Genomic DNA, 14,247 nt, shown 5'->3' on the forward strand with positions numbered 1-14,247 from the left:
AACAACTGGTCGGGTATGATGTCAACCATGCAAGGGCACTCCCAGCCTATCAAGTAGAATATGATGATCCACTGTATCAAATGCAGCACTGAGATCTAACAGCAACAGAACCGTAGTGGTGTCTCACCACTTTAGTGAGAGCCGTCTCTGTGGAATGATATTTTCTAAAAGCAGACTGCAGTGGCTCAAAGAGATTATTCTCAGTAAGATAATCTATGAGCTGCCGTGACACCACTTTGTCCACAATTTTAGAGAAAAATGATAGATCTGATATCGGCCAATAGTTTGTCAATACACTAGGGTCAAGATTAGGTTTCTTAAGTAATGGTTTAATCACTGAAGATTTGAAACATTTAGGAACAGATCCAGAAGTTAATGAGAGATTAATAATTTCCAGCACAGTCGGCCCAAGAGTGGACCACAGGTCCTTAAACAGTTTTGTTGGTATAGGATCAAATAAACAGGTTGTGCTTTTTGTTGACGTTACGGGTTTTGTCAGCATGTCTAGTGAGATACTATCACATTCTGTAACTCAAGGTAATACGTCAGTAGTGGTGCCCACCTCAATAGCAGGGTGTAGTGGCTGGGTTAAGTCATGCTGGGATATATTTGACTAATGTCTTCTGTTTTCTTTTTAATGTAATCCAAGAAATCTTGTGCTGTAAAAGAAGAGCGAACTACAGGTGGTTGTCCATGAATAAGTGTTGCCACTGTGTCAAACAAGAACTTTGAGTAATGCTTGTTTTTGTTGATCAAATCAGAGTAGTAAGTCCGCTTTGTAGCCAGTAATGCATGCTTATAGTCTAAGATAACATCACGCCATGCAAGGTGGAATACTTCTAATTTTGAACTCCACCATTTTCGCTCTCGACCTCTAGTCTTGTGCTTGAGGTCACGTAAATGATCAATGAACCATGGCCAGTGTGTTTTGTGAGAGCGTGTTTTAATTTAGGTGGAGTCCAATGTGTTTGTGAGTGCTGAGTTTAAACTGTTCACAAGACTGTCTGATCATGTTCCAAAAGATATCAGGCAGTCTGGCTCCAAGTTCATTAGTAATTGAGGAATTGATGTGTCACCGTGATGATAAATAAGTGTCTCGTACCAGTGAACAATGCAAAGAGACTGTAAACCTAATATGTAAGTGATCTGAAACCACTGATGCAAGAGATACAGTATCAGTATTTCAGACAGTAATACCAGGAGTGTGGACCAAATCCAGGGGATTTCCATTAATGTGTGTCAAACCCTGAATGCGTTGCTGGATTTCTCATACAAACATAATGTCCATAAATGATTTGCAGAGGGGGGAAGGCTTATTTATATGAATGTTGAAGTCACCAATAATCAGAATGTTATCCGCACAGGTTGACAAGTTAGAGATAAACTCACCAAATTCATCTAAGAATTCAGAATGTGGGCACAGAGGCCTATATACAATAACAAAGTAACATAGTTGAGTTTTATTCTTCTGACCTTGACCATACATAGTATCCTGGGCAGAGCAGAGAGTCAGATGTTCAGATGAGTTATATTTTAGACCCCAAGAGCAAGTAAGCTAAACTCAGAATTATGAATAAAAGCAACACCTCCGCCTTGCTTTGTGTCACAAGAGACATGACTAAATGTGTACGCCGATGGGCAGGCTTCATTTAAGGGAAGAACAACAGTAGGTTTCAACCAGGTTTCACATATAAACCAATCATATCTAAGTGGTGTTTCATAATTAGATCATTTTCAATAGTGGTTTTGAGGACAGTGACCTTATATATCATCACAGTTGTATATCTGAGTGTGAACACAGTTTAGAATGTCTTTCTAATAGAATTTAGTTTTTGTTTTTAATAAGATTTGAACACATTCAAATAAATGACAGTTCTTTTCTTTAAATGATTATAACTTGGATCTAGAAATGATGGTTCTGCTATTTCACAACAGATTTTGTGACTGTAGCAGTCTTGTATAAAGTACCTCAAAGTGATACGTGAGTGAAAGTATCTTAGCATAAAATTACACTGATAAAAGTTAAAGTCTCCTTTAAAAATTTTACTTGAGTAAAAGTCTTAAACTATCTGACATTTTCTATACTTAAGTATCAAAAGTAAGTTCTCATATAAAATGTACTTTAAGTAATAGTAGGGGAGGTGATGGTCTCGTGGTTATGGCGTAGTTCAAAAATAATGAATCCAAAGTGTGACATAAGCATCAAAATTTAAAAGCGTTCTTTTTTGTGAAATGTTATCATTTTAGATATGGTTATATATCAATCAATCAATCAACTTTTTTCTTATATAGCGCCAAATCACAACAAACAGTTGCCCCAAGGCGCTCTATATTGTAAGGCAAGGCCATACAATAATTATGAAAAACCCCAACGGTCAAAACGACCCCCTCTGAGCAAGCACTTGGCTACAGTGGGAAGGAAAAACTCCCTTTTAACAGGAAGAAACCTCCAGCAGAACCAGGCTCAGGGAGGGGCAGTCTTCTGCTGAGACTGGTTGGGGCTGAGGGAAAGAACCAGGAAAAAGACATGCTGTGAAGGGGGGCAGAGATCGATCACTAATGATTAAATGCAGTGATGCATACGGAGCAAAAAGAGAAAGAAACAGTGCATCATGGGAACCCCCCCACAGTCTACGTCTAAAGCAGCATAACCAAGGGATGGTCCAGGGTCACCTAATCCAGCCCTAACTATAAGCCTTAGCGAAAAGGAAAGTTTTAAGCCTAATCTTAAAAGTAGAGAGGGTATCTGTCTCCCTGATCTGAATTGGGAGCTGGTTCCACAGGAGAGGAGCCTGAAAGCTGAAGGCTCTGCCTCCCATTCTACTCTTACAAACCCTAGGAACTACAAGTAAGCCTGCAGTGTGAGAGCGAAGCGCTCTAATGGGGTAATATGGTACTACGAGGTCCCTAAGATAAGATGGGACCTGATTATTCAAAACCTTATAAGTAAGAAGAAGAATTTTAAATTCTATTCTAGAATTAACAGGAAGCCAATGAAGAGAGGCCAACACGGGTGAGATATGCTCTCTCCTGCTAGTCCCCGTCAGTACTCTAGCTGCAGCATTCTGAACCAACTGAAGGCTTTTTAGGGAACTTTTAGGACAACCTGATAATAATGAATTACAATAGTCCAGCCTAGAGGAAATAAATGCATGAATTAATTTTTCAGCATCACTCTGAGACAAGACCTTTCTGATTTTAGAGATATTGCGTAAATGCAAAAAGGCAGTCCTACATATTGTTTAATATGCACTTTGAATGACATATCCTGATCAAAAATGACTCCAAGATTTCTCACAGTATTACTAGAGATCAGGGAAATGCCATCCAGAGTAAGGATCTGGTTAGACACCATGTTTCTAAGATTTGTGGGGCCAAGTACAATAACTTCAGTTTTATCTGAGTTTAAAAGCAGGAAATTAGAGGTCATCCATGTCTTTATGTCTGTAAGACAATCCTGCAGTTTAGCTAATTGGTGTGTATCCTCTGGCTTCATGGATAGATAAAGCTGGGTATCATCTGCGTAACAATGAAAATTTAAGCAATACCGTCTAATAATACTGCCTAAGGGAAGCATGTATAAAGTGAATAAAATTGGTCCTAGCACAGAACCTTGTGGAACTCCATAATTAACTTTAGTCTGTGAAGAAGATTCCCCATTTACATGAACAAATTGTAATCTATTAGACAAATATGATTCAAACCACCGCAGCGCAGTGCCTTTAATACCTATGACATGCTCTAATCTCTGTAATAAAATTTTATGGTCAACAGTATCAAAAGCAGCACTGAGGTCCAACAAAACAAGCACAGAGATAAGTCCACTGTCCGAAGCCATAAGAAGATCATTTGTAACCTTCACTAATGCTGTTTCTGTACTATGATGAATTCTAAAACCTGACTGAAACTCTTCAAATAGACCATTCCTCTGCAGGTGATCAGTTAGCTGTTTTACAACTACCCTCTCAAGAATCTTTGAGAGAAAAGGAAGGTTGGAGATTGGCCTATAATTAGCTAAGATAGCTGGGTCAAGTGATGGCTTTTTAAGTAATGGTTTAATTACTGCCACCTTAAAGGCCTGTGGTACATAACCAACTAACAAAGATAGATTGATCATATTTATGATTGAAGCATTGAATAATGGTAGGACTTCCTTGAGCAGCCTGGCAGGAATGGGGTCTAATAAACATGTTGATGGTTTGGATGAAGTAACTAATGAAAATAACTCAGACAGAACAATCAGAGAGAAAGAGTCTAACCAAATACCGGCATCACTGAAAGCAGCCAAAGATAACGATACATCTTTGGGATGGTTATGAGTAATTTTTTCTCTAATAGTCAAAATTTTGTTAGCAAAGAAAGTCATGAAGTCATTACTAGTTAAAGTTAATGGAATACTCAGCTCAATAGAGCTCTGACTCTTTGTCAGCCTGGCTACAGTGCTGAAAAGAAACCTGGGGTTGTTCTTATTTTCTTCAATTAGTGATGAGTAGAAAGATGTCCTAGCTTTACCGAGGGCTTTTTTATAGAGCAACAAACTCTTTTTCCAGGCTAAGTGAAGATCTTCTAAATTAGTGAGACGCCATTTCCTCTCCAACTTACGGGTTATCTGCTTTAAGCTACGAGTTTGTGAGTTATACCACGGAGTCAGACATTTCTGATTTAAAGCTCTCTTTTTCAGAGGAGCTACAGCATCCAAGGTTGTCTTCAATGAGGATGTAAAACTATTGACGAGATACTCTAACTCCCTTACAGAGTTTAGGTAGCTACTCTGCTCTGTGTTGGTATATGACATTAGAGAACATAAAGAAGGAATCATATCCTTAAACCTAGTTACAGCGCTTTCTGAAAGACTTCTAGTGTAATGAAACTTATTCCCCACTGCAGGGTAGTCCATCAGAGTAAATGTAAATGTTATTAAAAAATGATCAGACAGAAGGGAGTTTTCAGGGAATACTGTTAAGTCTTCTATTTCCATACCATAAGTCAGAACAAGATCTAAGATATGATTAAAGTGGTGGGTGGACTCATTTACTTTTTGAGCAAAGCCAATAGAGTCTAATAATAGATTAAATGCAGTGTTGAGGCTGTCATTCTCAGCATCTGTGTGGATGTTAAAATCGCCCACTATAATTATCTTATCTGAGCTAAGCACTAAGTCAGACAAAAGGTCTGAAAATTCACAGAGAAACTCACAGTAACGACCAGGTGGATGATAGATAATAACAAATAAAACTGGTTTTTGAGACTTCCAATTTGGATGGACAAGACTAAGAGACAAGCTTTCAAATGAATTAAAGCTCTGTCTGGGTTTTTGATTAATTAATAAGCTGAAATGGAAGATTGCTGCTAATCCTCCGCCCCGGCCCGTGCTACGAGCATTCTGACAGTTAGTGTGACTCAGGGGTGTTGACTCATTTAAACTAACATATTCATCCTGCTGTAACCAGGTTTCTGTAAGGCAGAATAAATCAATACATTGATCAATTATTATATCATTTACCAACAGGGACTTAGAAGAGAGAGACCTAATGTTTAATAGACCACATTTAACTGTTTTAGTCTGTGGTGCAGTTGAAGGTGCTATATTATTTTTTCTTTTTGAATTTTTATGCTTAAATAGATTTTTGCTGGTTATTGGTGGTCTGGGAACAGGCACCGTCTCCACGGGGATGGGGCAACGAGGGGACGGCAGGGGGAGAGAAGCTGCAGAGAGGTGTGTAAGACTACAGCTCTGCCTCCTGGTCCCAACGCTAGACAGTCACAGTTTGGAGGATCCAAGAAAATTGGCCAGATTTCTAGAAATGAGAGCTGCTCCATCCAAAGTGGGATGGATGCCGTCTCTCCTAACAAGACCAGGTTTTCCCCAGAAGCTTTGCCAATTAATTATATCAGAGTTTCAATATTTCTATTGGTCTCTGTTCAGTCATTGCTAGAAATATCAGTACATATATACTATAATGTGCTACAGCGCAACGCTTGCGACAACAGTTGGAGGTATCTTCTTTAGTCTGCAGAAGCCTGAAAGAAAGAAATTCTGTCCATTAGTTCCTGGTATTATTGAACTTCTTCTTTGTCTTTCAGCTGTTCCCATTAGGGGGCGCCACAGCAGATCAATTGTTTCCATCTCACCCTGTCCTCTGTATCTTCCTCTGTCACACCAACCACCTGCATGTCCTCTCTCAGCACATCCATGAACCTCCTCTTTGGTCTCCCTCTTCTCCTCCTGCCTGGTGGCTCCATCCTCAGCATCCTTCTCCCTATATACCCTGGGTCCATCCTCTGCACATGTCCAAACCATCTCAATCTCACCTCTCTGACTTTGTCTCCAAACCGTCCCACCTGAGCTGTCCCTCTGATATGTTCATTCCTAATCTTGTCCATTCTTGTCACTCCCAAAGAGAATCTCAACATCTTCAGCTCTGCCACCTCCAGCTCTGCCTCCTGTCTTTTTGTTAGTGCCACCGTCTCTAAACCATACAACATAGCTGGTCTCACTACTGTTTTGTAAACTTTCTCCTTCACTCTTGCTGTTATTCTTCGGTCACAAATCACTCCTGCCACCTTTCTCCACCCACTCCACCCTGCCTGCACTCTCTTCTTCACCTCTCTACCACAATCTCCATTACTTTGAACAATTGACCCCAAATATTTAAACTCATCTACTTTCACCACTTCTACTCCTTGTAACTGCACTATTCCACTGGGCTCCCTCTCATTCACACACATGGACTCAGTCTTGCTTCCACTGACTTTCATTCCCCTTCTCTCCAAAGCATATCTTCACTTCTCCAGACTAGACTCAACTTGCTCTCTACTCTCACTACAGATCACAATGTCATCTGCAAACATCATAGTCCATGGGGACTCTGTCTGATCTCATCCATCAACCTGTCCATCACCACTGCAAACAAGAAAGGACTCAGAGCTGATCCTTGGTGTAATCCCACCTCCACCTTGAATGAGTCTGTCATTCCGACTGTGCATCTCACCGCTGTCACACTATTCTTGTACATGTGCTGCACTACCCTAACATACTTCTCTGCCACTCCAGACTTCCTCATACAATACAACAACTCTTCTCTTGGCACCCTATCATAGGCTTTTTCTAAGTCCACAAACACACAATGTAACTCTTTCTGTCCTTCTCTGTACTTTTCCAACAGTATTCTCAGAGCAAACATTGCATCTGTAGTGCTCTTTCTCGGCATGAAACCATATTGCTGCTCACAGATCTTCACCTGTTTTCTAAGCCTAGCTTCTACTACTCTTTCCCATAACTTCATGCTGTGGCTGATCAGCTTTATGCCTCTGTAGTTACTGCAGCTCTGCACATCACCCTTGTTCTTGAAAATAGGAACCAACACACTTCGTCTCCACTCCTCAGGCATCCTCTCACTTTCCAAGATTTTATTAAACAATCTGGTTAGAAACTCTACTGCCATCTCTCCTAGACATTTCCATGCCTCCACTGGAATGTCATCTGGACCAACTGCCTTTCCACTCTTCATCCTCTTCATAGCAGCCCTCACGTCTTCCTTGCTAATCTCTTGTACTTCCTGATTTACTCTCACCACATCATCCAGCCTTTTCTCTCGCTCATTTTCTTTATTCATCAGCTCTTCAAAATATTCCCTCCACCTTCTCAGCACACACTCCTCACTTGTCAGCACATTACCATGTGCATCTTTTACCACCCTAACCTGCTGCACATCCTTTCCAGCTCTGTCCCTTTGTCTGGCCAATCGGTACAAGTCCTTTTCTCCTTCCTTACTATTCAACTTCTTGTACAGCTCGCAATATCCCTTTTCCTTTGCTTTTGCCACTTCTCTTCTCGCCTTACGCCGCATCTCCTTGTACTCCTGTCTACTTTGTCCTGTCCGACTATCCCAAAACGTTTTCGCCAACCTCTTTCTCCTTATGCTTTCCTGGACCTCTTCATTCCACCACCAAGTCTCCTTGTCTTCCTTCCACTGTCCAGATGTCATACCCAGTACTGTCCTAGCTGTCTCCCTCACCACATCTGCAGTACTTTTCCAGTTGTCCAAAATTGCTTCCCCTCCAACCAGTGCTTCTCTCACCTGCTCGCTAAATTTCACACAACAGTCTTCCTCCTTCAGCTTCCACCATCTGATCCTTTGTTGAGCTCTGACTCTCTTCTTCTTCTTTACCTCTAAAGTCATCCTACAAACAACCATCCTATGCTGTCTAGTGACACTCTCTCCTGCTACCACCTTACAGTCTGTGATTTCTTTTAGCTTGCATCTCCTATAAAGAATGTACACTACCTGTGTGCACCTTCCTCCACTCTTATATGTTACCCTGTGCTCCTCCCTTTTCTTAAAGTAGGTATTCACCACAGCCATTTCCATCCTTTTTGCAAAAGCAACTACCATCTGTCCTTCCCCATTCCTATCCTTGATACCATATCTACCCATTACTTCCTCATCACCTCTGTTCCCTTCACCAGCATGCCCATTGAAGTCTGCTCCTATCACCACTCTTGCATGCTTGGGTTCACTCTCCACCACCTCATCTAACACACTGCAGAAATCTTCTTTCTCCTTCATCTCACAACCTACCTGTGAGGCATATGCACTGATGATATTCATCATCACTCCTTCAATTTCCAACTTCACACTCATCACCCTGTCAGACACTCGCTTAACCTCCAACACGCTTTTAACATACTCTTCCTTTAAAATGACCCCAACACCATTTCTCTTCCTGTCCTCACCATGGAACAACAACTTGTACCCACCGCAGATGCTCCTGCTCTTACTTCCCTTCCACTTGGTCTCTTGCACACACAATATGTCTACCTTTCTCCTCTCCATCATATTAGCCAGCTCTCTCCCTTTACCAGTCATACTAACTGCACTATGGCGTTAGTGCAGTTTATTTGCCAGGGAGGGAATCTCAACAAGTTGAAGCTGTGGCCTGCTTCCGTAGTCATGTCCATAAAAATCACAGAGGGATATGCTTTCCCAACTTAATACCCATTACTATATTGGATGATGTTGAAAGTGAGGATGGCCCAGTGGTTGTTCCAGCAATAGCAAAGATTTCGTGTCTGCTACCTACAACGCGCGTGGAATGTCTTAAACCTAAACCTACTGCTAGGCATCTTATATATGCTACTTTGGAACCACCCCTAAACCCAAACAGTTCAACTGTCAACCCCACTGAGGTCTTTAGACTGGGTCTCATTAACATATTATCACTGTCCTCAAAATCATTGTTGATCAATTATCTAATTATTGATCATCACTTAGATATGATTGGGTTATGTGAAACCTGGCTTAAACCTACAGCTGTCCTCCCCTTAAATGAGGCCTGCCCACCAGCATATACATTTAGTCACGTCCCTCGTGATGCGAAGCAAGGCGGGGGTGTTGCTCTTATTTATAAATCCAGGTTTAGCTTATTAGCTGTTGGGGCTTACAAATATCACTCATTTGAGCATCTAATTCTCCGCTCAGCTCAGGATATTACACATTGCCAATGTCAGAAGAATAAAAATCAGTTGTATTACTTTGTCACTGTATATAGGCCTCCTGGCCCATATTCTGAATTCTTAGATGAATTTGGTGCATTCATCTCTAACTTGTCAACTAGTGTAGATAACATTCTGATCATTGGGGACTTTAACATTCATATAAATAAGTCTTCTGATCCCCTCTGCAAATCATTTATGGAAATTGTGGATGCATTAGGATTTTGGCAATGCATTCGGGATTCGATGCACATTAGTGGAAATACCCTGGATCTGGTTCTCGCACGTGGTATTGCTGTCACGAATATTGACATCATGCCTGTTACATCAGTGGTGTCTGATCACTCACTTAAGTTTACAGTTTCGCTGCCATGTTTAGTGGAACAACAACCTTATATATCTTTACGGCAATGCATCAACTCCTCAACTGAGACTGAACTCGAAGCTAGACTGCCTGATGTCTTAGCTTCACATTTGACAAATACCCAGTCAGTAGACAGTCTTGTGGATAGTTTAAACTCAGTGCTCAAAACTACACTTGACATGATTGCACCAACTGTGTTAAAACCGCGCTCCCCCAAGAGGTCTAGAAAGGAAATGGCGTCGTTCCAAAATTAGAAGTATTTCACCTTGCGTGGCGTGATGCTATCTTAGACTATAAGCATGCATTATTGGCTACAAAGCGAACCTACTATTCTGATTTGATCAACAAAAACAAGCATAACTCAAAGTTCTTGTTCGACACGGTGGCAACACTTTTGCATGGACAACCACCTGTAGTTCGCTCTCCTTTTACAGCACAAGATTTCCTTTGGTTTTACTTTGGTAAGAAAATAGAAGACATCAGGTTAAACATATCCCAGCATGCCTTAATCCAGCCACTACACCCTGCTATTGAGGTGGGCGCCATTACTGATATGTCACAAAAAGCACAACCTGTTTATTTGATCCTATACCAACAAAACTGTTTAAGGACCTGTGGTCCACTCTTGGGCCGACTGTGCTGGAAATTATTAATCTTTCTTTAACTTCTGGATCTGTTCCTAAATGTTTCAAATCTTCAGTGATTAAACCATTACTGTCACGACAGCTCGTAGACTATCTTACTGAGAATAATCTCTTTGAGCCACTGCAGTCTGCTTTTAGAAAATATCATTCCACAGAGACGGCTCTCACTAAAGTGGTGAATGATCTTCTGCTTGCAATGGATTCGGTCACCACTACGGTTCTGTTGCTGTTAGATCTCAGTGCTGCATTTGATACAGTGGATCATCATATTCTACTTGATAGGCTGGAAAATGACTTTGGGATTACTGGGAGTGCCCTTGCATGGCTGACGTCATACTTGACCAGTCGTTCTCACTGTGTTTTGTACAGTAACACTACCTCTAACCTTAGTGACATGAAATTTGGGGTTCCACAGGGGTCTGTGTTATATAGCACCCCTTGGGCACATATTGTGGTGTTTTGGGATTACCTTTCACTGCTTTGCAGATGATAATCAGTTATACATGCTGATAACTGCTGGTAATCTCGTTCACATAAAATCTTTAGAAGATTGCCTTGCATCGGTGAGAAGTTGGATGTCTAGAAACTTCCTACTTTTAAACTCTGATAAGACTGAAATGAGGTTCTTGGTCTAGTGAGACATCGGCATCAATTTGACCAGTTAATGCTCAGCCTCGGCTCATGTGTCATACATCACACTGACAAAGTGAGGAACCTTGGGGTAATTTTTGATCCTTCGTTGTCCTTTGGCCTCCACATTAGAAATATTACTAGGTCTGCGTTCTTCCACCTGCGAAATATAGCGAAGATTCGTCCCATCCTGTCTATGACTGATGCTGAGACCCTGATCCATGCGTTTATCTCTTCTAGATTGGACTACTGCAATGTTCTGTTTTCTGGTTTACCGCAGTCTAGCATTAGGGCTCTCCAATTGGTTCAAAATGCTGCAGCCAGACTTTTGACACGAAGCAGAAAGTTTGACCACATTACATCCATCTTGGCATCTCTTCACTGGCTTCCTGTCCCAGTGAGATCAGATTTTAAGGTTCTGCTACTAACCTATAAAATTATTCATGGACTGGCACCTCCCTACCTAGCTGACCTAATTAAACCTTACGTACCGGCCCGGGCTTTACGTTCTCAGCGTGCAGGACTACTTTGTGTCCCTAAGGTGAATAAGAAGTCTCTGAGTCACAGAGCTTTCTCTTATTGTGCCCCTGTTTTGTGGAATGGTCTCCCTGCATCAATAAAACAGTCAGATTCTGGGGAGACTTTCAAGTCCAGACTTAAGACGCACTTATTTTCCCTTTCATATGGCTAGCATACTGGTACAGTTTTGTTTTATGCTTTTTACTCTTTTAATCCATTTATTAGTAAATGGAGCGTGCCGCGGCCTCAACTTCACCTAAATTCTGGGTCTTGGAGTGAAGTTTAGGGCTAGTGGCCGGCGATCACCTTAGTATTTCTTCTGTTTTTCTTGTTGTTATTGCTGACAAATTATACTGTATTTCTTGTCTTTCTGATGCCTGATTCTGTTTTTTCTCTCTGTTCAAGGTGCAGCTCCATCCAGAGATGGGAGTTGTATTCGTGTTGGTGATACTCCTGTCCTGTGCGCCAAGTGCATTTCTTATATATTCGTCCTTGAATTGTTCTGTGAATTGTTCTGTTATTTATGTTTTGTAGCATGGCCCAAGTAGAGGGTCACCCCTTTGAGTCTGGTCTGCTTGAGGTTTCTTCCTCAGAGGGAGTTTTTCCTTACCACTGTTGCTCTGAGGGTTGGTAAGGTTAGACCTTACCTGTGTGAAGCGCTTTGAGGCAACTCTGTTGTGATTTGGCGCTATATAAATGAAAATAAATTGAAATTGAATTGAAAATTAATTCATTTATTAGTAATTGGAGCGTGCCGCGGCCTCAGCTTTACCTAATTCTGGGTCTTTTAGTGAAGCTTAGGGCTAGTGGCCGGCGATCACCTTAGTATTTCTCTGTTTTTCTTGTTGTTTAATGCTGACAAATTATACAGTATTTCTTGTCTTTCTGATGCCTGATTCTGTTTTTTCTTTGTTTAAGGTGCAGCTCCATCCAGAGATGGGAGTTGTATTCGTGTTGGCGATCCTCCTGTCCTGTGCGCCAATAGATTTCTTGTATATTCGTCCGTGAATTGTTCTGTGAATTGTTCTGTAATTTGTGTCTGTATCATGGCCCAAGCAGAGGGTCACCCCTTTGAGTCTGGTCTGCTTGAGGTTTCTTCCTCAGAGGTAGTTTTTCCTTTACCACTGTTACTCTGGGGGTTTGTAAGGTTAGACCTTACCTGGGTGAAGCGCTTTGAGGCAACTCTGTTGTGATTTGGCGCTATATAAATGAAAATAAATTGAAATTGAAAATTGAAATGAAGTGTGCTCTGCATCCTCATACTTTGTTCAGAAGATAACAACAGTGACGTTTCTCTGCCTAAAATCTCAGTTAATATTTTTTTACCTCAGTTTTTGTTTTTCTCTCATTTTGATGTTGTGTTGTTTTTTGGTCAGGACCCGTACAAATCGTTCGGCCTTCCCTCCATCGGACGGCTGTCTCAGTACCAAGAGCCACTCGACATCAGCAACGTGAGTTTGTGTGTGTGTGTTTTTTAAGTTCCAGTAATATTTTTGGTCTCACTTACAAATTAGAGGTGTAACAAACAAATGCTTTTTGGGTTCTGGGTTTTTTCAAATATTTCCTGTTTATTTTTAAAGCAAAATCATTGCAGATGTATTTGTCTGATTATTGATCTCATCTGGCCTCGTACTGATAGTTAGTGAGAGGAGTAGCTGAAGAAATTGTAACCCGTTGATGTAGAGCAGGACTCTACAGAGTAAGTTGCTGGTACCATTCGATTTATGATTTTCTCTCTTCCAGGATTGACTTTTTTTTTTTTTTTCCGGCTCACCATGTGGTCGTATAAGAAGTCTTCAAGTGGTCCAGAACACGGCTTCTCGTGTTTTTAACTATGATGAGGAAATCTGATGACATAGCCTCAGTGCTGGCTTCTCCTCATTGGCTGCTTCTCCACATGGGGGCAGACTTTATCTAAGACTCAAGCTTTTTCAAGATCCATATTTTCTGGAGTATAATTCACTTTTTAAAAATTTTTATTATTATTATTATTATTATTATTATCTTTAACTTGGTTCTGCAACTTACACTCCATTGCGACTTTCATATGTTTTTAAATCTTCAAGAGCAGTTTTTTTTTTGACAGGTGCGACTTATACAAGTATTTCAGAAAATATGGTAGCAGTTTTTGGAAGAAATATCATCCTCATATGTGGAGACGGTCCCAGGGGGCTAAGCTGCTGCTCTGGACGTATAAATTACCCAGTGGTTATGTTCCTCCTTATCTTGTGAAATTTGTTGTGCCTTACGTGCCTACATGTGTCATGTGGCCTCTGGGTGCTTGCCTGCTGCTCGCTCAGTCGTGAGGTTTTATAGCATTTATAGTTACCGTTCAACATCAGACCAACAAATACAGCTTAAGTGTTTAAATCTGGACTCAAATGTTTTCTGATATTATAATTCGTGAAAGGTTGTAAGTTACATTAGTTCATGTGAGTTTTATGTTAAAGTTGTGTGCTCAGATGTTTGTGTTGCTTTGCCCATCTGTTTTTCCTTTAATTTTGTCATAAATCATTTCTTTAATGTCTTGTTTGTTCTTGTGTTTTAAATTGTAAAACACTTTAACTGCTTGGCTTGAAAGTGTTTTATGAATA

The 14,247-nt window shown here is 40.8% G+C and overlaps 1 protein-coding gene across 1 annotated transcript in view; it reads left to right on the forward strand.

Moving 5' to 3' along the window:
• The window catches only part of pcca (propionyl-CoA carboxylase subunit alpha), a 165,589-nt gene that overhangs the window by 113,960 nt on the left and 37,382 nt on the right, over window positions 1-14,247 (forward strand). Inside the window, exon 14 of the mRNA XM_034184973.1 lies at window positions 13,030-13,104. Coding sequence (XP_034040864.1) covers window positions 13,030-13,104 — 75 coding nt within the window. The remainder of the gene's footprint in view (window positions 1-13,029; window positions 13,105-14,247) is intronic.

The sequence above is a fragment of the Thalassophryne amazonica genome, chromosome 13, assembly GCF_902500255.1.
Source record: "Thalassophryne amazonica chromosome 13, fThaAma1.1, whole genome shotgun sequence".
Classification (NCBI taxonomy): Eukaryota; Metazoa; Chordata; class Actinopteri; order Batrachoidiformes; family Batrachoididae; genus Thalassophryne; species Thalassophryne amazonica.